The 21,943-nt window shown below is 42.3% G+C and overlaps 3 protein-coding genes across 3 annotated transcripts; all 3 read left to right on the forward strand.

The window, feature by feature from the left end:
* The first annotated feature begins 1,004 nt into the window (after positions 1–1,004).
* Positions 1,005–14,032, forward strand: LOC101162269 (tetraspanin-7). The gene is made up of 8 exons (XM_023962980.2): positions 1,005–1,180; positions 5,128–5,316; positions 5,441–5,515; positions 5,586–5,681; positions 6,192–6,347; positions 13,442–13,525; positions 13,610–13,681; positions 13,773–14,032. Exons 1-7 carry the CDS (start codon positions 1,097–1,099, stop codon positions 13,676–13,678), a joined length of 753 nt encoding a protein of 250 aa, XP_023818748.1. The 5' UTR covers positions 1,005–1,096; the 3' UTR covers positions 13,679–13,681; positions 13,773–14,032.
* A 371-nt stretch (positions 14,033–14,403) lies between these two features.
* On the forward strand, positions 14,404–17,440 carry LOC101162029 (mid1-interacting protein 1-B). Its single transcript, XM_004066476.5, has 2 exons — positions 14,404–14,538; positions 14,872–17,440. The coding sequence occupies exon 2, from the start codon at positions 15,020–15,022 to the stop codon at positions 15,446–15,448; it is 429 nt and encodes a 142-aa protein (XP_004066524.2). The 5' UTR covers positions 14,404–14,538; positions 14,872–15,019; the 3' UTR covers positions 15,449–17,440.
* A 2,001-nt stretch (positions 17,441–19,441) lies between these two features.
* Positions 19,442–21,683, forward strand: LOC101161785 (uncharacterized). The gene has a single exon (XM_004066475.5). It carries the CDS (start codon positions 19,745–19,747, stop codon positions 20,930–20,932), a length of 1,188 nt encoding a protein of 395 aa, XP_004066523.1. The 5' UTR covers positions 19,442–19,744; the 3' UTR covers positions 20,933–21,683.
* Positions 21,684–21,943: the final 260 nt, after the last annotated feature.

A 21,943-nucleotide genomic window follows, 5' to 3' on the forward strand; every position in this document is an offset into this window, starting at 1 on the left:
TATCTTAGATTACCCCACCCTTACATTGACGTGTTCTCCCTACCATGAAAAAGGTGGATAGATTTCATGTAATCCATGGACTCCAGTGAAGTGCACTGTCTAGTGGGTCTAGATGACCCAACTCCCAATGTTAAAGTGCCATGGATAGCACAAGGGTTACATGTGAATAAATGAGGAAAAGCACAGATCAAGCCAGGTCATACCACTACTATGAAGTATTGACCTCTACCTTATACAAGCTTCATATTCAACACTTCCCGTATTGTGACACGTATTGTGTCTATTTTCTGCAGAGTAATCCTTACGTGGTGTTTGTAGTAACACAAATAATTAATATTTCACAGTGAAATGTCTCCTTTTCATCAATCTGTGTTTTGGATCTATCTATTCAAATAACTTCTTTTTTTTAAGAATAATTTAAAATCAAGGTTTTCATTTCTTTGTAAATTTGCTGAATAGTTTCCTTGAAAACAACCTAAATAAGTCTGAAGCTCATGGTTATTTTCTGAATTAGCTTAGAGATAATTGATGGTCAATGAGAAAATCAAACCTCTGTTTTATTAATAAATGAATTCTTCAAGGACACACCTGTTATTATTTATTACATGTACTGATCTACCTCTAAATGGGCCCAGACTTGGATTTGACTGTCACACCAACAGTTTCATTTTAACTTCTGGTGTTTTCCTCAGTGCGTTTGCTGCAGACTAGCACTCTGGTGCATGCTGCCTCAGCCATGTGACTCATACTTCACACTCTGACCACACAGTTAACAAGCAGGCGATGGCTCCGCCCATCACACGGGTTCATCACTGCGAAACCTCTCAGATTATCCTGTGACTGACCCTCGTTTATTCTAGCTGGACCTACGATGCTCAGATTTGACACCAAAACGCACCCCACACCCCCACCCCACTCTATCGTGATACTCTGTATGGGTTGGCGTGCACAATATAAAGCGCTGACCAGGTTTTTGGCTCATCAAAAACATGCAGAAACATGTTCCAACCAACAGAGGGCAGCATTCACTCCTGTCAGGTTGGCTCCTCAGGTTTTAAGGAGATGAAAAGGAGAAAGTGGAAACTCAGTCAGATGGATGATGGCGCCCCGGAGGATGGAAACCAAGCCGGCAATCGTGTGCATGAAGACTCTGCTGCTGCTCTACTCCTTCATCTTCTGGGTAAGAAGCTTAATGTGTGTGTGGGTGTGTGTGTGTGGGTGGGTGTGCGTATGTGTGTGTGTGTGTGTGTGTGGGGGGTCTTCATCTACAAAAGTCCAATTCATTCAACAGTTTGGTCAAATCTTCTGTTACACCAATAAGTTGTTCCTCAGAGTCAGGTCACTGAAATGAATGAAGATGAATTTAGTGACTTTTCCACAATATCCGCAGTTGTGAGCCCAAAGAGTGACCATTAAACGGGTCAGGGGTTCATGACTGGACTCTGAGGAATGAGGAGGAAGATGACACCAGTGTGCCAATGAAGACGCTCTGGCAGCGGGAACAAACCCAAAAACAAATCAACACCTTGATTAGAATAGACGGGTCCCTGATCTAGTCGTTACCTATCTGACCTGACCTGACCTGACCTGACCTGATATACGGGAAACTGACAAGAACCAATGAGAATCACAAGACGAGCATGACGAGGTGTTTTTTAATCTGGTCATGTGAGAAGTCATATGACAAATTCATTTAACAGAAGGCATTGATCAACTGTCAACAGAACTAGAATTTTTCATCATTATTACTTTATTTTTTGGTCTAAATCAAAGGTTTTATAGTGGAAATAAAAAGTCTAAACCCACAGATGGAACTACCAGATTTTTGTGATGTGAAAATGTGTGACCACACTGGGAAAAATGTCCATTTGCGAAAACAAGTTAAAAAAGTAGAATACAAAATGTTTTCCTCTTGTTATGAGTGAATAATAATAATAGTAAAAATAATAATAATACATTTTATTTAAAAGCACATTTCAAAACACCCAAGGACACAGTTCAGGTTCCAAAGTAAAACACAATAAAATCCCAACATGTTACAAACAATCAAGAAGTTTTTTGATTTGATTTGATTTGAAATGGTTTATTTTAAGCAATTAAGTAGAAATAATACACAACAGCAATATAAACATCAGTTATACATTCATACAGGAACTAATCAAACTTAGGATAATTAGGCATATTAATAAATATTGCTTGAAAGGGAGTGGAAGGAAGCAAATTTATATAATCCCACCCCGTTATACTGTAACCATTTTATTACATGATTTATCAATATCCGGTTCCCAGTTTTTATCAGACAGAATTAAAAATCATAAGATATCGATAAAGCACATGACAAAGATGAATTACTTAAGTATTACGTCCAAAATAACTATTTTAGAAATCAACATGGCAAATGCAGATCAGTCATCTGAACTATATGCAGATTATGTTACTTATAAAAGCCATTCGTATGAATAAAACATAATACTATATCAGTAAAGTAGACACAACACTGTTTCAGGAATTTTCATAGCAAAAATTTCATCAAGTATCAAAAGTTAAAAACATGTGCAAAATTATGCTACATTAGGAAAGATTTTTGAATCAATTTATCAAGTTTTGGAGAAAGTGAAGTAATATCATTAAAAGTCAATCAATTTAACCATTTTCAATAAGTGATTAATCATTTGTTTTACTTTTTTAAATATTTTTTTTGTATTTTTTTTTTATAATAAAGTAATGCTGTAGGGGAAAAGTAAAAAGGGTCCATAACTGTCGATTGTCCAAGGTTGGTATTTCTTCTTTTACTGATAACAGCTGATCTTCTGGGTTCAAAACAGTTAATAGTTGAAATCATTGATAAATTAGATAGCAGAAGATGAAAAATTGTGATCAGGAAAAGCACATTTAAACAGATAGGTTTCGAGTCCGGATTTTAAAAAATTGAAAAAGAGTCACTGTTATGGAGGTCTGGGGGGAGAGAGTTCCAGAGTTGGGGAGCCGAGCGGCTGAAGGCACGGCTCCCCGTGGTGACCATACGGGCCGGAGGGACGGAAAGCTGAAGGGAGGAAGAAGACCGGAGAGAGCAAGCCACCGGAAGCCAGTGCAGCTGTTGGAGAATGGGAGTGATGTGATGGACAGAAGGAGTTCTGGTGATGATGCGGGCAGCTGAATTCTGAAGTTTATTCAAAGTTTTCTTGGGAAGACCAGAGAGAAGTGCATTGCGATAGTCAAGGTGAGAAGTGACCAGACTATGAAGTAAAATGGAAGAGGGGTGGATGGTGAGGGAGGTGCCGAGACGATCAATATTGCGTTGATGAAAGTATGGGGTGGCCATGGTCTAGTGGCAGGCCGGTCAACCCCCAATTGTAATGTTTTGGGTTCAATTCCCGCCTTGCCCGCCAATGTGTCAAAGTGTCGTCGGGCAAGACACCCAACCCCACATTGCCTCTGGTGGAAGGTTGGCACCACCGTTCAGCCATTTACCATTTATGCAGACCAAGTAATGCTATTGATGTGAGACTGAAAAGATAATGTACTGTCAAGGGGAAAACTGGAAAGGAATCAATGGAAAGTGTAAAATTGGAAACTTTGGAAAGGGTAGATTTGGAACCTACACGGAGTAATATGGTTTTATCACTGTTAAGTTTGAGTAAGTTTAAGGTAAACCAGGTTTTTATTTCAGACAGACAAGAGTAAAAGAAGCCAGGTGGAAGAGAAGAGTTCAGATCTCTGAACAGACATAGCTGAGTGTCATCTGCAAAACAATGAAAATCAATATTGAATTTACGAAATATTTTGCCAAGGGGTAGTAGGTGGATGAAGAAGAGGAGGGGACCAACAACAGAACCTTGAGGAACACCAGAGAAAATGAGTGAGAGTGGAGATTTGAAAGAATCCAGTTGGATAAACTGAGTGCGGTTAGAGAAGTCAGACTGAAACCAGCGGAGGGGGGTGGACTTGATACCGAGAGCTGAAAGTCTGAGAAGAATGATGGAGTGAGATATGGTGTCAAATCAAGGAGCATGATGATGGTGATGAGTCCAGAATCAGCTTCTAGGAGAAGATCAGTGTGTACCATTGGAACCAGTAGAATAAGTCTTGGTAGATTTCTCAAAATAAGTTATGTCCTGCCTCTTTAAGACTGAGTAAAATCTTAAAAATTAGCTATAAATATTCATATTTAGGTCTAATGCTTTGGTAAGTGGAATTATGTCTAAAAAAAGGGCATGTAAAAATTGTTTAATATCTTTAAAGTGGGCCTATTTGTAGACTTTTCTTAAATTATATCCTATTTTAAATATAACAAAAGCCCAGATATAATAAAGGAAGACTAGAATAACACATACATTTATTTTAAAACGTATATGTCAAATTAAACTTTCCAGTTTTTCTAAATATATAATGTAATGAGTATGTTTCTCAAAACGAGACCACTCACCACCACAAATAAAATAAAAACAAAACACTTTTATTAGAAATATAACTTAAAATAAGATGTTGGCTTAATGAAATGACTCACCAAGATATTCAAGATTCATTGTCTGAAAACAAGTCTTTACATTTTATTGCAAAGTTACTGGTAGCTTAATTTAGTCTTATATCAATTATTTAAAAAAAACATATGTCAACTAGAAACTTGACCAAAATACTCTGTGTGTGTAGGTGTGTATGTATTTCATATTTTATATATAGGGTGGCCGTGGTGCAGTGGTAGGGCAGTCGACCTTGGATCAGAATATTGCAGGTTCAATTCCTGCTTATATGTCAAAGTGTCCTTGGGTAAGACATTGAACCTTGCCTCTGGTGGAAGGTTTGTGCCAGTGTTCAGAAGCAGAGCCACCATGAGAGTGTGTGGTGAGATTTCATGTTTTTGCAGTGCAAAAGTTAAGAGCCAGAATTTCAAACTTTTTTTGGAACTTGCAACTAGAAATTAACCTTCCTGGTATGGAGTAAAAACAGAGACATAGTAGTCGTAACATAACATGAGTCTAACAAACCCTTAAACTAATGCTGTGTTAAATAATTACACTGCAAAAAAGGCCTTTTAGAACTAAGCCAAAAACTTTTACTTAACTGGGAGATTTTCCTAAATGTGTTTCATTTCCTTTCATTTCCTTTTCTGTGGCTCCTCCCCCTTAGGTGACAGGCATGGTCTTGCTGTCAGTGGGTCTATGGTGGCAGTTCATGTTGGGCCCCTACACCCTGTTGATCTCGAATGGCCCTTCCAACGCTCCCTACATGCTCACTGGCACTGGTGCTGCCATCGTTTTGTTCGGACTGTTTGGCTGCTTTGCGACCTGTAGGGGGCGCCCCTGGATGCTGAAATTGGTGAGTTTTGCTGACAGAAATCTTTGTGATCTCAACTGGAACTCTATAATTAGAAAAGAGACTTTACACTAGGTGTGATGGATACTTTCACCCTTTGACCCCTTGACCTGTCCTTTCTCTTTAGTATGCCGTTCTTCTGTGTCTTGTATTCATAATTGAGCTCATCGCAGGAATCTCTGGATTCGTCTTTCGCCACGAGGTAAAACATTATGCGTCCCCCTTTTGAAACTTTAAAACATGACCGAGCCTGAATGTCCATCTGCTTTCAGGTTAAAGAGACGTTCTTCGTCACCTTCAGAGAGGCTGTGATCAGATACGATGGACGTGACGACAAGAGTGTAGCGGTGGATGATGTTCAGCGTAAAGTGAGTCGGTCGCAACAGAATTTGTGGCATTTGAAACCAATTCCGACTGTTTAATATTTATGGTGCTCCTCTTGGATTAATTTTGGGACCCTGTAAATTTTGATTTCTCAAGTAAATATCATATATTATAAATATTTGTGCTCACAGCTTCTCTTTGAAAGAGCCTCTACAGTCATGTTAACCCTTGTGCTATCCTAGGCACTTTAACGTTGGGAGTTGGGTCATCTAGACCCACTAGACAATGCGCTGAACCTTTTTTCTTCAATGATATGTGTCCATGGTGTCCATGGATTACATTAAATCCTTTTCACCTTTATCCACTTTTGTTATGGTAGGGGTAACACGTCAATGTAAAGGTGGGGTCATCTGGACCCCACAGGATAGCACAAGGGTAAACCCAGATGATTAAAATAAATATTGATTTATATGTGTGGTTGCAGAGGATATACCTGAAAAAAAATCTCTTCAAACAGTCTTTCTTAAGCTCTGATTGTGTCTGTATGTCTGCAGCTACACTGTTGTGGAGTGTCTAACTACACCAGCTGGTTCAGCACTCTGTATTTTTCTGTCAGCGGTATTCCAACCAGCTGCTGCATTAGCTTCTCCAACTGCAACAGAGAGGACTTGAAGAACGCAACCCTGGCTGCAGGAAAAGTCCACAAGCAGGTCAGAGTACACACCTGCAGGCCCGGCATATAAACTGGGAGGTTAACTCAGGAGCATAAACTTTTTCAGCACTGATTGAAGTAAAGCTGCAAAAACACCTCCATCTTCATTATCCAGTCAGTCACATATATGTACAACTCATACCTGAAATATAGTATCCTTCTGTGCAGCAGCGCCCCCTGGTGTATTACAGTTCCTACAGTCAAAATAGATGTTTACACTATTAAAACCCGAATGACAACATACGAGTGAATATACACAAGTTAGAAGGGTTTTATACCAGAAGCCCAACAGGCTCTTGAGAAAGGATTGTCATCCATCCATCCATCCATCCATCCATCCATCCATTTTCAGAACTATGAAGGGATATATTTTACTTTATTTTTTAACACAATTGGGGGTTATGAATCTTCTGAAACACCAGAAGTATGTCTGAATAAACTCCTTTTGTACTTTAAGTCAAACTTTATGAAGTTATATTTGAGCCAACATACCGCAAACAAAACCTTCTAGGTAGCACATGAAAATATCAAACATATGCTTTCAAAACTTTTTTTTTTGGCTTTCAAAAAATATTTTTGCAACACAAACGTTTTGACATGCATTGTGTCTCATCTCGCTTTCTCCATATATTTGATTTTACGTTTATAAGTTTCAGACAAGTGAAACTTATAAACACTTATGAACTTATAAGTGACATATGTGCTGTCAAACAAAGTTTTTTTAAGGCAAGGAAAAAGTTTTTCAAAGTAAAAATTTTATATTTTCATTTGCTACTTAAAAAGTTTTGTTAACAATGTGTTGCCATAAATATCACTTCATTTGGAACCCCCTCAATGATGGCGCCAAACCAGCTACTGTTGGGCAAAGGCCAGGTACACCGGACAAAGGTTGCCAGTCGGTTGCAGATCACTAGACATAAAATATGTATACTGATCAAATTAAATTGAATTTATTTATAAAGCATGATTTAAAAAGTGCTAGAGATTACATCGTGATTGCAAAAATCCAATTTAGTCCCAATAAATGGGCAGACCTGTACGGGTCAGGTAGCTCACACAAAATGTCAAGGTTGTAGACATCTCTGTGAACCCATGCAGTGATAAAGTTCATGTGGCAACGATAAATTAAGAGTGACGTAGGCATTATGGCATTTTTATCCAGAATTTTCTCTCTTTCGGATCTCCCCCAAACCCTGCAATCTGTGCAAGGGGCCCAAAAGCCAAAGGTGCGGGTCTCCTGTGTGCCCTGTAAGGATTTGTCCATATTCTGCCCACAAACAGCGGGCTAGCTGTAAGGGAAGTTGTGACTAAGGCTTGACTAACAACAGAGTGTCACTTGTACATCAGAGGAATGTGCAACTTACATTAGCCTCACCAAACACGCAGAACAATTAAATCGGTGAATTCAAAAGGGGCCCAAGTCCAAGAGGTTTGTTTTTCCAGGAAATGATTTTAATTGCAAAGCTTAAAGGGAGGCTACCAAATGATTAATACTTTACCCAAATTTAGCACCAGTTCATAGCTTACAAATGCTATAATATGAAGCACCTCACTTTAATAATTTCAGAGGACTAGCAAACTAAAGTCTCTGGACTTGGGCCCTTCTTGAATTTAACAGGGGCTCTGCCATCTATGGGATAAAGCTAAACCCATGCAAGAGAGACCCAAGTCCAGGAATTTGGCCCCTCTTGCACTTATAGCATTATAAATGCTGTGCATAGTCAATACAATACAATGGCCTTGGGACTTTTTTGCACATAATCAGATAGCTTTTCCCTTGAAGACCATAGAACATATAATATCCCCCTCGAAAAAGAGATTCTTAATCTCAATGGGACAATTCCTGGGTAGATAAAGGTTATAAAAAAAACAAAAACATATAATATCTCTATTTTGAAAAATTGTGGACTTGTGTCCCTTTTGAATTTACCGATTCAATTTTACACCTTAAGGGAACTGCAAGACACACCTGCACTAATCTTCAGATGTGGCTGTCCTTTCTACGACCTTCATGGGCCGTAGATCAACCCCTGTACAGGTGCATGTGACAATACCAGAAGCTTTTAGCAACAAAACTGTTGACTCAGCTGAAGTCCACCCTTTGTCTGGCATTTTTCGGGACAACATTTTGATAAACTTTGTTAGAACAGAAGGTTTTAGAGTCTAGCCACAAAAATAGAGATAGTGTTAGATAGTGTAGAGATAGGGGTTGATCTTACAAAGAGGAACCTGTTTCCCCATGTTTATTTGCATTGGTTAAGGGGATAGGAGGTGTGAGTGGGGAGTGGAGGTTGTTTGGTGTGGGGGTGATTTTTAAATTGTTTTATGTTATTTATGTTTGGTGTAAAGCACTTTGTATTGCAAACAAAGATTGATTTGATTTGAATTTAGAACTGCTAAAATTTGTAAAATACGATCGTATCCACCAATTTTCATTAAACTCTTGCCACAAACTCTTGTCATCAATTGAATTAAGAAACTTTTATCAATGTTCCTCCTGGTAAAGTAATGATTCAATAAATAAAATACACAAGATTCTGGAGCAGAATGAAGTTTATGTTTATAGCAGTTATGCAGAAAAAGAGTAATCTAATCTTGAAGTACCAAATGCATGAAGTAACTTCTCTGCGTCATACTGAGATAAGATTTTTTTCTTATTTCACAAAAAGCACAAAGATAAAACTAGGACTTTCTAGAAACTTGATTTACGTAAGAAAAGAAGTTCAGATGGGCTTTTTTTCTTCTTTTATCCCCAAATCTTATCAGCCACAGACAGATGCATCCACCACTTTCTTCAAGTCTCAATCTGATCATCTTTGATCTATTTCACAGTAGTCTTTTGAGTATGATTATGCCTTTCAAGCCCAAACGAATAAACTTGTGTCATTTTCTGGAACATAGGTTGACCTGGTGCATCGTGTTGGGGTGGGGGTCGGGAGACGGAGTTCCAGTGACACCAATCTATGTTGGAGCATGACCAGCAAGGGGGGGGGGGGGGGGGGGGTGTAACAAAATAAATAAAAAGATAAATTAATAGTTAAATAAATATGTAAAGGCAAATATCAATCAGTAGGGGGAAGAAACAATACAATTGAGGACATAAAGAAATAAGGTTAAATAGACCCCCCCCCCCAATCAGGCTTTGTTTGCTTTAGACACGTAGGTAGCATCCACCCCTCCTTGCAACCCTTCTCAGTGCATACGCTACACATTAAACACCTTCTTCTTTCTCTTTCGGCTTTTCCCATCAGGGGTCGCCACAGCGAATCATCCTTTTCCACCTCACTCTATCATGAACATCTTCTACCCTAACGTTAGCCAACTTCATGTCCTCTGTTAAGACATCCATATACCTCCTCTTTGGCCGTCCTCTTGCCCTCCTGCCAGGCAGCTCCATCTCCAACATCCTTCTACCAATATATCCACTATCCCTCCTCTGAACATGTCCAAACCATCTCAGTCTGGCTTCTCTGACTTTGTCGCTAACACAGGCAACATGAGCCGTCCCTCTGATGTACTCGTTCCTTATCCTGTCTAACCTGGTCACTCCTAAGGAGAACCTCAACATCTTCATCTCTGCTACCTCCATCTCAGCCTCTTGTCTCTGTCTCATTGCTACCGTCTCTAACCCATAGAGCAGAGCTGGTCTCACCACTGTCTTGTACACCATTCCTTTGAGTCTTGCTGGCACTCTTCTGTCACACAACACTCCTGACACTTTCCTCCAACCGCTCCAACCTGCCTGCACTCGCCTCTTCACCTCTTTTCCACACTCCCCATCACACTGAACTGTTGACCCCAAGTACTTAAACTCCTGCACCTTCTTCACCTCAGTCCCCTGTAACCTAACGCTTCTACCTTGATCCCTCTCGTTCAGACACATGTATTCTGTCTTACTACGACTGACCTTCATGCCTCTTCTTTCCAGAGCAAACCTCCACCTCTCTAGCTGTTCCTCCACCTGCTCTCTACTCTCACTGCAAATTACAATGTCATCCGCAAACATCATTGTCCAGGGAGATTCCTTTCTTACCTCGTCTGTCAGCCTGTCCATCAGCATAGCAAACAAAAAAGGACTCAAAGCTGATCCTTGGTGTAGTCCCACCTCCACCTTGAACTCCTCTGTCTGACCTACAGCACATCTCACCACCGTCATACTTCTCTCATACATGTCCTGAACTACTCTGACATACTTCTCTGCCACTCCAGACGACCTCATACAGTACCACAGCTCCTCCCTCGGCACCCTGTCATACGCCTTCTCTAAATCTACGAACACACAATGCAGCTCCTTCTGACCTTCTCTGTACTTTTCCATCAACATTCTCAAAGCAAAAATGGCATCAGTGGTGCTCTTACGGGGCATGAAACCATACTGCTGCTCACAAATCTCCACCTTCTTCCTAAGCCTGGCTTCCACTACTCTTTCCCACAGCTTCATTGTGTGGCTCATCAACTTTATTCCTCTATAGTTGCTGCAGTTCTGCATGTCACCCTTGTTTTTAAAGATCGGGACCAGAACGCTTCTCCTCCATTCCTCAGGCATCTTCTCACTCTCTAAAATCCTATTGAACAACCTTGTTAGAAATTCCACTGCTGTCTCTCCTAGGCACTTCCATACCTCCACAGGTACGTCATCAGGACCAACGGCCTTTCCGCTCTTCATCCTTTTCAGAGCCTTCCTAACCTCATCCTTTCCAATCTCTGCTACTTCCTGCTCCACAACAACCACATCTTCCTCCCTTCTTTCCCTGTCATTTTCCTCGTTCATCAGCTCCTCAAAATACTCCTTCCATCTTTTCTGTACACTCTCTTGGGTTGTTAGCACCTTTCCATCTCTGTCCTTAATCACCCTTATCTGTTGCACGTCCTTCCCATCTCTGTCTCTCTGTCTGGCTAGCCTGTACAAGTCCTTCTCTCCTTCCTTTGTGTCTAACCTGTCATAAAGCTCATCGTAAGCTTTCTGTTTGGCCTTTGCCACCTCTCTCTTCACTCTACGCTGCGCTTCCTTGTACTCCTGTCTACCTTCCTCAGTCCTTTCTACATCCCACTTCCTTTTAGCCAACCTCTTCCTCTGGACGCATTCCTGTACTTCCTCATTCCACCACCAAGTCTCTTTACCGTCTTTCCTCTTTCCAGATGACACACCTAGCACCTTCCTACCTGTTTCCCTGATAATCTCTGCTGTAGTTTCCCAGTCCTCTGGAAGCTCATCCTGACCACCCAGGACCTGCCTCAACTTCTGCCTAAATTCCTCACAAGTTTCTTCATTCTGGAGCTTCCACCACTTGGTCTTCTTTTCTGTTTTCCCTATCTTCTTCTTCCTGACCTCCAGAGTCATCTTACACACCACCATGCGGTGCTGTCTGGCTACACTCTCTCCTACCACCACTTTGCAGTCATTAACCTCTCTCAAATGACCTCGTCTACATAGGATGTAGTCCACCTGAGTACTCCTACCTCCACTTCTGTATGTCACTCTATGTTCCTCTCTCTTCTGGAAGTAAGTGTTGACTACAGCCATTTCCATCCTCTTCGCAAAGTCCACCACCATCTGTCCCTCCAGATTCCTTTCCTTCACACCAAACCTGCCCATCACCTCCTCATCACCTCTGTTGCCCTCACCAACATGCCCATTAAAGTCTGCTCCAATAACAACTCTCTCTCCTCTGGGCTACACATTAAACACCAACATACAAAAATACACTCACATAGGGCCCTCTGGTGGACTTGTTTCTGTATGCCCTGGTTCACCTATTGCACCTCTTTAAATACACACACACCAAAGAGAGCCGGATGGCCATGTAGTTCCCTGTCCCCTGTCTGCCCCCCAGACTGGTTGAGACGGGCTGGCGTCTGCTGTCGGGGTGTTGGTGGGGTGTGGAGGTTCCTGCGTCCCTGACCTTGCGGCTTTTTTCCACGTTGCTCTCAGCAACTAGAGTCTGGTCCTCAGGCTCACCAACATCTGGCCCTGTCTGGGGCCTCTGTTGGTCACCTTTGTCCAACTTCCTAGTCGGACGGTCGGTTTCTGCTGCTTCCCCCATTTTGTCCTTGGTGGGGCTGGCGGGCAGGTTACACGGGTGTGCAGTGCGGGCTGACCATAGGTTGTTACGGCTTGCCTCTGGGGTTGGGGTAAGTGGGGCCTCCGACTCCCGGGCGGTGGCGTGCCTCTAGTCTGGGCGTTGGCATGGGTCTCAAGCTGTCAGGCTATTGGGCCCTACCCAGGGCGCCTAGGGGTAGGGCGGGGCCAGTCCCTGCCCGGGCTGGGGCTCCGGCTCTGCGCCCTCTCTGTTCCTCCTACTCCTCGGCCGGGGGGCTGCCGGGTCTTGGCCTCCGTTTTCGTGGTGGGGGTCCGGTTCCTTGTTTGATGGTGGGTTTCTTGGATGACTGGATCGCCTGGGATGCTGCGCTGTCTGTCCCTAGCTCTGGGGTGTGGGGGGTGGGGCCACCAGTCTTTACTGGAGCATCAAGGTACACTCTAGCACACGTTCTTTCAACCCACCAGCTTATTTACTTTTGCACAAACATGGGCATGGATATTGTGCATTGTGTGATATTGTGTGCATAAGCCTTGTGAGATCAATATTCCATCATTAACGTATAAATATAGTGCCAGTCTGTAAATAGCTCTGTGCAGTCTATTTGTTGATGTGTGAAGTAAGTCACGCAATTAAATTATGACACTCTTATGTTATGACTTTGAATTATCGACTGCCCCCCCCTCCCTATCTCCCCCATTCTAACCCCTTATCTCCCTTTCTCTTCTTTTCTTCCGGTCCAACAAGGAATGCATACAAATATAATTATCAAAAATAAATCTTAGCCTCAAATACAAAAAAGGGTTTTCTACAAATACACACTCAGTTTGTCTGAAGAGCCATAAACCCCCACTGTAACAGTAAAATCTGTCCAACACAAGAGGCCTTCAGCTCTGACCTGCTTCCTCAGCTGTTGAACAGAACAAGTAAAAAAATAAAAAAAAAAAGGAAATATTGCTCAACGCAAGACATAAAATTAGTCACCATCTTTTTTTTTGGAATTAAACATGAGCTGTCTGCATCAGGTATGTGGCTGATGGTACTGTCTCCTTAGGGCTGTTTTGAGTTGGTGGTGTCCTTCATCGAGAACAACGTTGGAATCATTGCTGGAGTAACTTTTGGCATCGCCTTCTCTCAGGTACAGATGTGACACCGCTGCTGCATATTACTGCAGGATTTCTCTGTGAAAGCTTTGGCAGTTAACGGGTTTTGTGTGTGTCAGGTGTTCGGGATGTGTCTGGCCTGCTGCCTTTCCCACTTCATCAGCTCGTACCAGTACGAGATGGTTTGACAGGTACGTTATTATTTTTTATGAATATCAAATTTGATTCTATTTCCATCCACCACACTGTCTGACTTCTTTTGGTTTCTCTTCTGTTTTACAGAAAACATCACGATCGGATCACTTTAACAACCAGCAGCAAACTGATATCATCTTTTTGTGTTTGTTTTAAGAGTTTCATTCTTTTCTTGTTAAGAATTTTTCTGTGACACCAGAATGTTTATCGGACGGTGTGTAACAGACTGGTTCAGGATGCCTTAACTTCCTGATGTTGAAGAAATTCCTTATGAATTAAGAAGATCTAAACTGTAAAAACAGTTCATCTGTTTATGAAGAATAATAAACTTGTTTGTGAGCGGTGAATATCTGTTCTGGACTGGATCATTTTTTTTCCCAGGAGAAGGTAAGAGCTGTTTTTTTGTTTGTTTTTTCTTCATTTTATAAATTATAAATTATATATATATATATATATATATATATATATATATATATATATATATCATAACTGATTTAATGTGTCATATGCATGTACTTTTAAGTGTAAGCATCTATATTATGAGTAAATCATCCTATATTTTTTTGTTTTCTAATCAATTTATGCATTAATAGTTCAACATTTTTTTTTCTTTTCCTTTTTTTTCCTGCTTTGAAATAAACCAAACAATAAATCTGCGAGGCCCAAAACATTGAAGAACTGCGTGCAACCAGCACTGCGCTCTGATTGGCTGTTGCCTGTCACGTGCTACAACGGACCCCGCCTTCCTCCCTTCCCAGCTTTACTGGAGCCTCGCCAGGGATCCGCTGAAGCTCGGTGCTCTCTATGAACAAACGCGTCGCGTCCAGGTGTTCCCCTCAGGATAGGAACTCAGGTAAACTTTTATCCTTCCCATGTCGGTTGTTTTGGTCGCGGCTAAGTCCGACAGCGAGACCCGGAAGTACCGCCGCGGGCTGCTGAAAAAGTGGCGTGACATTATATGGGCCGCCTTCTTCCTGTCTATGCGTCATGAATTTTCAGATTACATTAAAATAAAATTAAAAAGTCGTTTTATAAAAATCGCGGATGTCATGCTATCCTAGTAAATATATAGTAAAAACAAAACTGTCCGATAATGGGTGCAGGCTGTATCTGTTTGACCTGCAGGATCAGAACCACTCTGATGAGGATATTGACCTCCAACTTCATCTGCTCGTTTGTTTTCCAGGCTGTTTGGACCTCAATTTCTTGGTTCTGGACTCCTGTAAGCTGCGGTGAGTTCCCCATGAGACCACGGCTGAATTAGAAGCGAGCCAGAACCGGAGCGCTAATCCTCTAAGAAGCTTTTACGGTCCGAGTTGGCCGCCCGCTGACGCATGATGATGCAGGTGAGTGAATCCTACCACCAGAAGAACTCGCTCTTCAACGCCATGAGCCGCTTCATCGGCGCCGTTAACAACATGGACCAGACAGTCATGCTACCCAGCATGCTGCGGGACTTCCCGCCAGAGGACAGCGGGGAACTGATGGCGACCGCCACGGGCGGTGGCAGCAGCAGCAGCGGCGGCTACCTCCAGCCGGATATGTACGGTTCCTACGTCCTGCTCAAATCCATCCGCCATGACATTGAGTGGGGCGGGGCGCCGGGTGGGATGGAGGACGCGCGCGCGGCAGAGGGGGAGGACGACCTGCAGAAGGAGCTCCACTTCCACCTCAACGGACTGCACGCCATTCTGGCCAAGCTCACACACAAAGCCAACACGCTCACAAGCCGCTACAAAGAAGGGATCGGGTGCAGCAACTGAGATTTCCCATGGCCTGTGAACGTGTCACACCGTGTCCAAATTCCCTCACTGTTCCCCTATAGTCCAGGACTATCTAGTGCCCTTGATTTTCATGCAATTCGGACACATGATCCCTACTTTTATGTTTAGTGGTAAATCTAACCTCATCCATTTGCCAAAGTAAAAACCGTAAAAATAATAACATTTTATGTAGACTATTTATGAATCCGCTGTGTTCTGATGATGAAAACTTTGAATTTTTATATAAAAAAACCTTACTTTAAAGAAATATTTTTCACTTTACAAATCATTCCAATGCAATGCATTGTGGTCTATATTTGGCAATCTAATGAGCATTAATGCACACTAATTTTTCGCAGAGACTTCTGGGAAATTTCCAGGGCACTGGATTCAGGAATTGTAGATTGGGACTCCACGAAAAAAATGGTGAACAACCAAGGTGTGACCAGGGAAAGGGACTAATAAAGTTTTCAGAAAAACCTAGTTGAAGGTGGAAAGTTTTGCAAAGAAAAAGGGAAACGTGTGGAAGAAACTAAATTGGTTTAAATTGTACTCTAATGCTGTTAAATATTTTTAATATTGAGAAAAGCATGTACATTATTTTTTTAAACAAGTTTGTCTAAAAACGTATTCAGAAACTAAAGAGGACACCCGTATTTTTGAAAGTTTTAAAACTAAATTATTATTTTTTGTATCATCACTCTGTAGTTTTTTATGTCACCTGAATTTAATATTTATTTACTGAAAAGTTTGAACTGTTTAAAAATGTTTCGAACTGGTTAAATGTCCTCTGCATTGTTGTTTTAACTCTGATGCTATAGACACAACGGGGATGTGACTCGCGTACAAGAACGCGCTAAATGCGGGTTCTTGAACGCCTATCTAGCCCATGGTGTTCACACTGGACAAACAGGGAGGGGCTTCTTCTTCTTCTCCTTTTTTCTACTGTTTATTATTGCTTATCCATCACCTACAGTTTGAAGAGTTTTGGTGCAAAATGTCACTGGTTGTAAATCTCGCTCCAGGATTTTTTTTTCTCACAGCTCTATTCCGATATATATGTAAGACTCGGTGTCATAGATACCGTCCTGGCACAAATGGCAATTATTAATTTCTCCTCCATGATCACTTGGCAGTAGCCATACGTCACTACCAAATCCAAGTCCCTGATTTGTCAAAGCTTGTCTCTTAACGCCAGTTCAATGGTTTTTGTACAGAACACCCCAAAAGACACTTAAAAAGTTGCGTGAACAGGAGAGCTTTGAACGCTTTGAATGGAAGTGGTCCCTTGAACGCTCGTTTCCGAGCTGGTGTGAACGTGGCTTGAGTAAGAGATGTGAAGTCTCTGAACTGGAGGATTGTAAGGATTTATTTCAGGGCAGTAGTAGGTTTAAAAGTTGTCATCCGGACTTGGTTTTTAAGTTGAAAACGTTTAACGTTTCAACGATAAAGCCTTCAACGATAAAACCAAGTCCGGATGACAACTTTTAAACCTACTACTGCGATGGAATCAACTCTTCATAGACAGATTTTTTCCAGAGTTTCTCTTTTATTCCACCTCACAGCTTTTCATCTATGCAAACAAAGTTGTGATGACCTTGTGCTAGAACACAACTAAAGATTACATTTTTGGTTCTTAAGAGCACAGACAGAACTGATACTTAGATCCTGTAGAGCTTCATGAACGTCAAATGGTCGTTTTTCTGGCTGAAAACCTGGACTCATCCATGACTGTTTGGCTAGTCATTGCTGAAATGGAAAAAAAGTTTTTAGCTTTTTTTATTTTTTAAGAAACCTGCTTTTTTATAAAGGAGTTTTCATCTTCTGTGAGGATATGCTGTAAAATATGTCCTTGATTCTGTCAGACTGAACACTTTATATGAGATTCGTCCCTTGGAGCATGACTGAATCTGATGTTTTATTCCATTTCATGAGAACATTTATGGAACCTTTTATATTCTATGTCCAGATTAAAATGAATGTTTTCAAAAAGCTCGCTTCTTTCTTTTTTGTGTCTGATTTTATGTTCATTCTGAAAACCTTGAAGAATCTTCAAAAGAGAAATTTCCGTATCCCTTGTGCTACCTAAGATGACCCCACCCTTACTTTGACGTGTTATTCCTACCATGACAAAGGTGGATAAAGGTGGAAAGATTTCATGTAATCCATGGACACCAATGAAGATCACAAATCATTGAAGAAAAAAGGTTCAGAGCACTGTCTAGTGGGTCTAGATGACCCAACCCCCAATGTTAAAGTGCCTAGGATAGCACAAGGGTTTTAAAAAGAAAAGAAAAGTGTATAAGTCATATATGAAGAGGGTTGTGATTCTATGGTTTAGAGGCCAACATGTTCCCCAATCAGCCTGTCATGAAAGGATTGTGGTCAAATGCTGGTCCTGATGTCTGCTCTTCCAGTTTTATGGTAATTTATCAGAACCCATCTAAACCGGACTTGGCCACAAAAGAATCCGACAAGCGGCGCCTTACGTCGGACCGGTTTCTCAAAATTCCTCATTCAAATGAATCAACCAAAAAATATATATGGATCCTTGTGATCTAACAACAGACACACACTGAGCCCATGTCATGGTCTAAACCAATTACTTACCTTTGATTGCCCGGGGTCACATTATGCCTGTTTTTCTGTTGCTTCCTTTGCAAATGCTGTGGTCAGATGGAGGTGAGCAGCCGGGTGTGCCTGATAAACAGAGTGGATGTCGCCTCAAATGGTGAAAGCAAATTTTAAAAAAAAGGGGGACTTTAGTATAAGAATTATTGAGTTGATCCCACTGATCATGCTTTGTCTCCGGTTTCGCACTGGCATGGATTTGAAAACAGATCATTGTGAAGTTTTTAATTTCAAAACTGTGGCATTTATGTGGTGTTGAAATGATTGCATAAATGACAATGCAACTCGAACAACGAGGCTGTGTCCGAATTTTCACCCTGACCCCTAACTACTAAAAAACTATATAGTACATGACTATCTAGTGCCCTGGAATTTCAAAGCCATTTGGACACCATGCTCACTACTTTGTTTTTTTCTTTTTTAAACAGCAAATATAACGGCATTGAATTCACGAAGTGAAAAATGATATGAACATTTTGCAACGATTATTTATGAATCCAGTGTGTTCTGCAAATGAAAACGTTTATATTTTCTTTAAAAAATACATTTAAATATATCTGCTTTGCAAAAATTGTTTAAATGCAATGCATTGTGGTTTATATTCGCCAATCTATTGAGCATTGATGCACACTGGTTTGTAGCACAGATTTCTGGGAAGTTTCTAGGAGACTCGATTTTGGAATTGTATACTCGGACAGCACTATAAATTGAAGAACGCACTATATAGTGCACTATGTAGTGAAGGAATTCAGACATAGCCCAAATCTTCCAAAAACCACATGACTGCAGAATAACTTTCTGCAACTAAACAAAGGTCAATTTATTTGTAGAGCACCATCTATGGGGAGACACCAGAATTACAAGGAAAATAAAACAAGAAGGATTATCAATAAAGAATTTAGACCAATTTTGACGGCCGTAGTTTGCCCACCTCTGGTTTAGAGCCACATTCATGCTCAGACAAGGAAAACAGACATACATGGATCTATTTGTCTGCAAGTGCATGCATCAGAATGGAGCGGAGCGGGGAGCTTGTGGTCCAGCAACTGAAGAAGCACCTATGTTACAGCTACAAGCTTTTGGTTTTTGTCTGGTCCTAAATCCCAACAATTTCATTACAGACAACCGCAGATCACACATCATTTAAAGCTTAATTGTCTTTATACACGTCCTGCAACATGAGAAAAATGACATGAGAAAATGTTAAAAACACCAACAACGTGACTTTAATTGGAGTGGGTTTTTAATTAACTGGTTCGTTTATGAATAGTGCTCGTTAAAATTCACACAAAGTATAAAATAAACGTCTTAATCCGGGTTTGAGAGGTCATGCGCAGACTTGATTTCCTCGGTTGCTAGGAGACAAAGAACATTAAAGGATTACTCCTTGTGTTTTCCGTCAGTGTGTTTTAGCAGCTTGTCCCTGAGGGAGTTCAGGTTCGGGCCCGGTTTGACTGCGCGTTGTTGTCCCAACTCAAGTTCTGGAATTCTGCCGAGGAGGAACTCTCACGGGGGCGGGGCTAACCGGGGACTTCAGAGCGCTGGAGCCGCTCGGGACTCCTTTAATTTAAAGAGTGCGTGGGCTTGAGAAGGCGCTTGGCGTGAGAGCGACCTCAGACTCGCGCCGCGCGTGGAGGCGCGCGCGCGCGCCCAAACGTCAGGAGGATGGCCACACCTGAGCGCACAGGTACAGGAAACGATGAGGTTCCGCGTTCTCACACCGCGGAGGGGAAGCCAGAAGAGCACGCGCGCGAAAGAAGGGAGCAAAGCTCACGCGCCATGGGGAACCGAGACAGCAGAGTAAGTGTTGAGGGTGCGGGAGGGGGGGAGGCTGAAATCCCCACGATTAAAGTCTCCCCCGAGGATGGAGCTGTCTGCACCTTACCTGAGGTAGATGGAACTAAGGCTGAAGTTCCTCATACCAGAAGTGAAACCCAGATTCCCACTGAACTCACAGAAACCGGTACCAAAACTGGGACCCAATTGGTCCCCACTAGTCTGGCAGTCCTGGATGCAGCGTGGCAGCTGGAGGACTCAGACGAAGGGCGGAGCCAGACTGGCAGCGAGGATGGCAGCTCTCTGCGGTGCAGCCGCAAACGCTTCTTGCAGGTGATGAAGGACAGCTCCCTCCAGGTGCGCCGCAGCCTGAATTCGCTGCCCCCCAGGGGTGACTCCGACTCTTTGGGGGAAGACGAGAGGACGCCGGCGGCTTTGGACCCCCTGGAGCACGAGTGGATGATGTACTCCTCTGATGGGGAGTGGGACAGCCTGAGCCGGCTGCTTGACGTGGATCCTAACCTCCTCCAGAGGAAGGACTTCGTCACCGGTTTCACCTGCCTGCACTGGGCCGCCAAGCACGGCAAGTCGGAACTGTTGGTCCAGATCCTGACCGCGGCTGAGCGGCATCACGTCGATGCCAGCGTGAATGGGCGCACAAGTGCAGGCTACACCCCACTTCACTTGGCCGCCATGCAGGGACACCTGGACGTGCTGAAGCTCCTGGTGGGGGCCTACAATGCCGACGTGAACCTGAGGGACTACAGCGGCCGGAAGGCCTGCCACTACCTTAACAAGAGCATAGGAGGAGACATTCAAGACATCATTGCAGATGTCGAGGCCCCCGATGCCCCAACGGAAGAGAAAAAGGCCCTGGCTAGGTCTCACAGCAGCTTTATGGACAAGGGGCCCAAACCCAGGGGGTCGGTCTTGCTTAGGAGGAGGTCGTCGTTCAGCAGCATGGGACCCAAACTGCAGAGGCTCCGTGCACGAGCGTCTCACCTCGTCCACAGAGCCTCATTTAGAGAGCCGGGAGGGTCCAGAGGGGCCCCCTCAGGTCCAGACCCACTTCTATAGCTGAGATTTATGAAGATTTGTGATTGAGGATTATGCAATCTGACACAAATTTGCCTGCCGACAGACAGACAGACAGGACCCAACCTCCGTTGTGGTTCTGATGACTTCACGCATCTACTCGCGTAGTTCCTTCAGATTCCTGTAGGGGCAGACGGCACACACACATGGTGGCGTTTTGTAAATGCTTGTACATTCTTTGCAACACCTGAAAAACACCCTACCGCTCCCAGCAGGCTGCAACGTGTCAACCCCGCCCTCGAAGATTTGCTGGAAGTGTTGAGAAAGACAGGAAAAGATGATGCATTTCCACATAAAATCATGATCTTTACCATGACGGACCTGCGTCATTGCTAATTCTGCAGTGATTCAGATATGTTTAATGCAGTTTCAATGTGAATTTTATTTTTCTTCAATAAATATTTGAAATTTTTCTGGCTTTCTTTTTTTTAACTAAAATATTCTCCTTGAGACTATCAACGTCCTTCAAAATCAGAACAGGAACAATGGCATTTTGAGAGCACGTCATCAGGTTGACAACTGCAAACACTCAAGAGTGGCCGTGTCACATTGTCACTACTTACGTTTTACTAATATTGCATGGATAAAAATTGGTCAAAAGTGAATATTCGTGGAAAAAGTATATAAATTTGAGGTCTCCACGTAAACTTTCCACAGATGTATCACGAATGAACCAATTTAAAACCTCGGAAGAAGTACAAATAAACCAAGTAAAGAACACCTAAATCAACGTATAGAACATGAGCCGTGTGTGATTATTGCACTGTTTAGATGCAATCCATTAGTGATACATGTGTCAATTAAGTAATATTAACGTAATATGTGTGTCATATACGCAATATAAAAGTTATACATCGGTGGTACATGCATTTGTTAGGACTGTGTCGAACAGTCATGAAAAGCCATAATTTTTTTTTTTTCTTTTAACTTGTCCTGTCCAACAGCTGGGCAGGCAGATGAGAACTGCGGGCCTCTTGTGTTGGACATATTTTA

This window comes from Oryzias latipes, chromosome 2 (genome assembly GCF_053564925.1).
Source record: "Oryzias latipes strain Hd-rR chromosome 2, Olatipes_Hd-rR_3.1".
Lineage (NCBI taxonomy): Eukaryota > Metazoa > Chordata > Actinopteri > Beloniformes > Adrianichthyidae > Oryzias > Oryzias latipes.

What these genes read in the sequence shown, in the direction of transcription:
- LOC101161785 (XM_004066475.5), top strand. Translation starts at nt 19,745, where the DNA reads ATGGCCACACCTGAGCGCACAGGTACAGGAAACGATGAGGTTCCGCGT.
- LOC101162029 (XM_004066476.5), top strand. Translation starts at nt 15,020, where the DNA reads ATGATGATGCAGGTGAGTGAATCCTACCACCAGAAGAACTCGCTCTTC.
- LOC101162269 (XM_023962980.2), top strand. Translation starts at nt 1,097, where the DNA reads ATGATGGCGCCCCGGAGGATGGAAACCAAGCCGGCAATCGTGTGCATG. An exon ending in GCCCCTGGATGCTGAAATTG is followed by an intron (nt 5,317 to 5,440) that starts GTGAGTTTTGCT and finishes CTTTCTCTTTAG; the next exon opens with TATGCCGTTCTTCTGTGTCT. An exon ending in CAGGAAAAGTCCACAAGCAG is followed by an intron (nt 6,348 to 13,441) that starts GTCAGAGTACAC and finishes CTGTCTCCTTAG; the next exon opens with GGCTGTTTTGAGTTGGTGGT.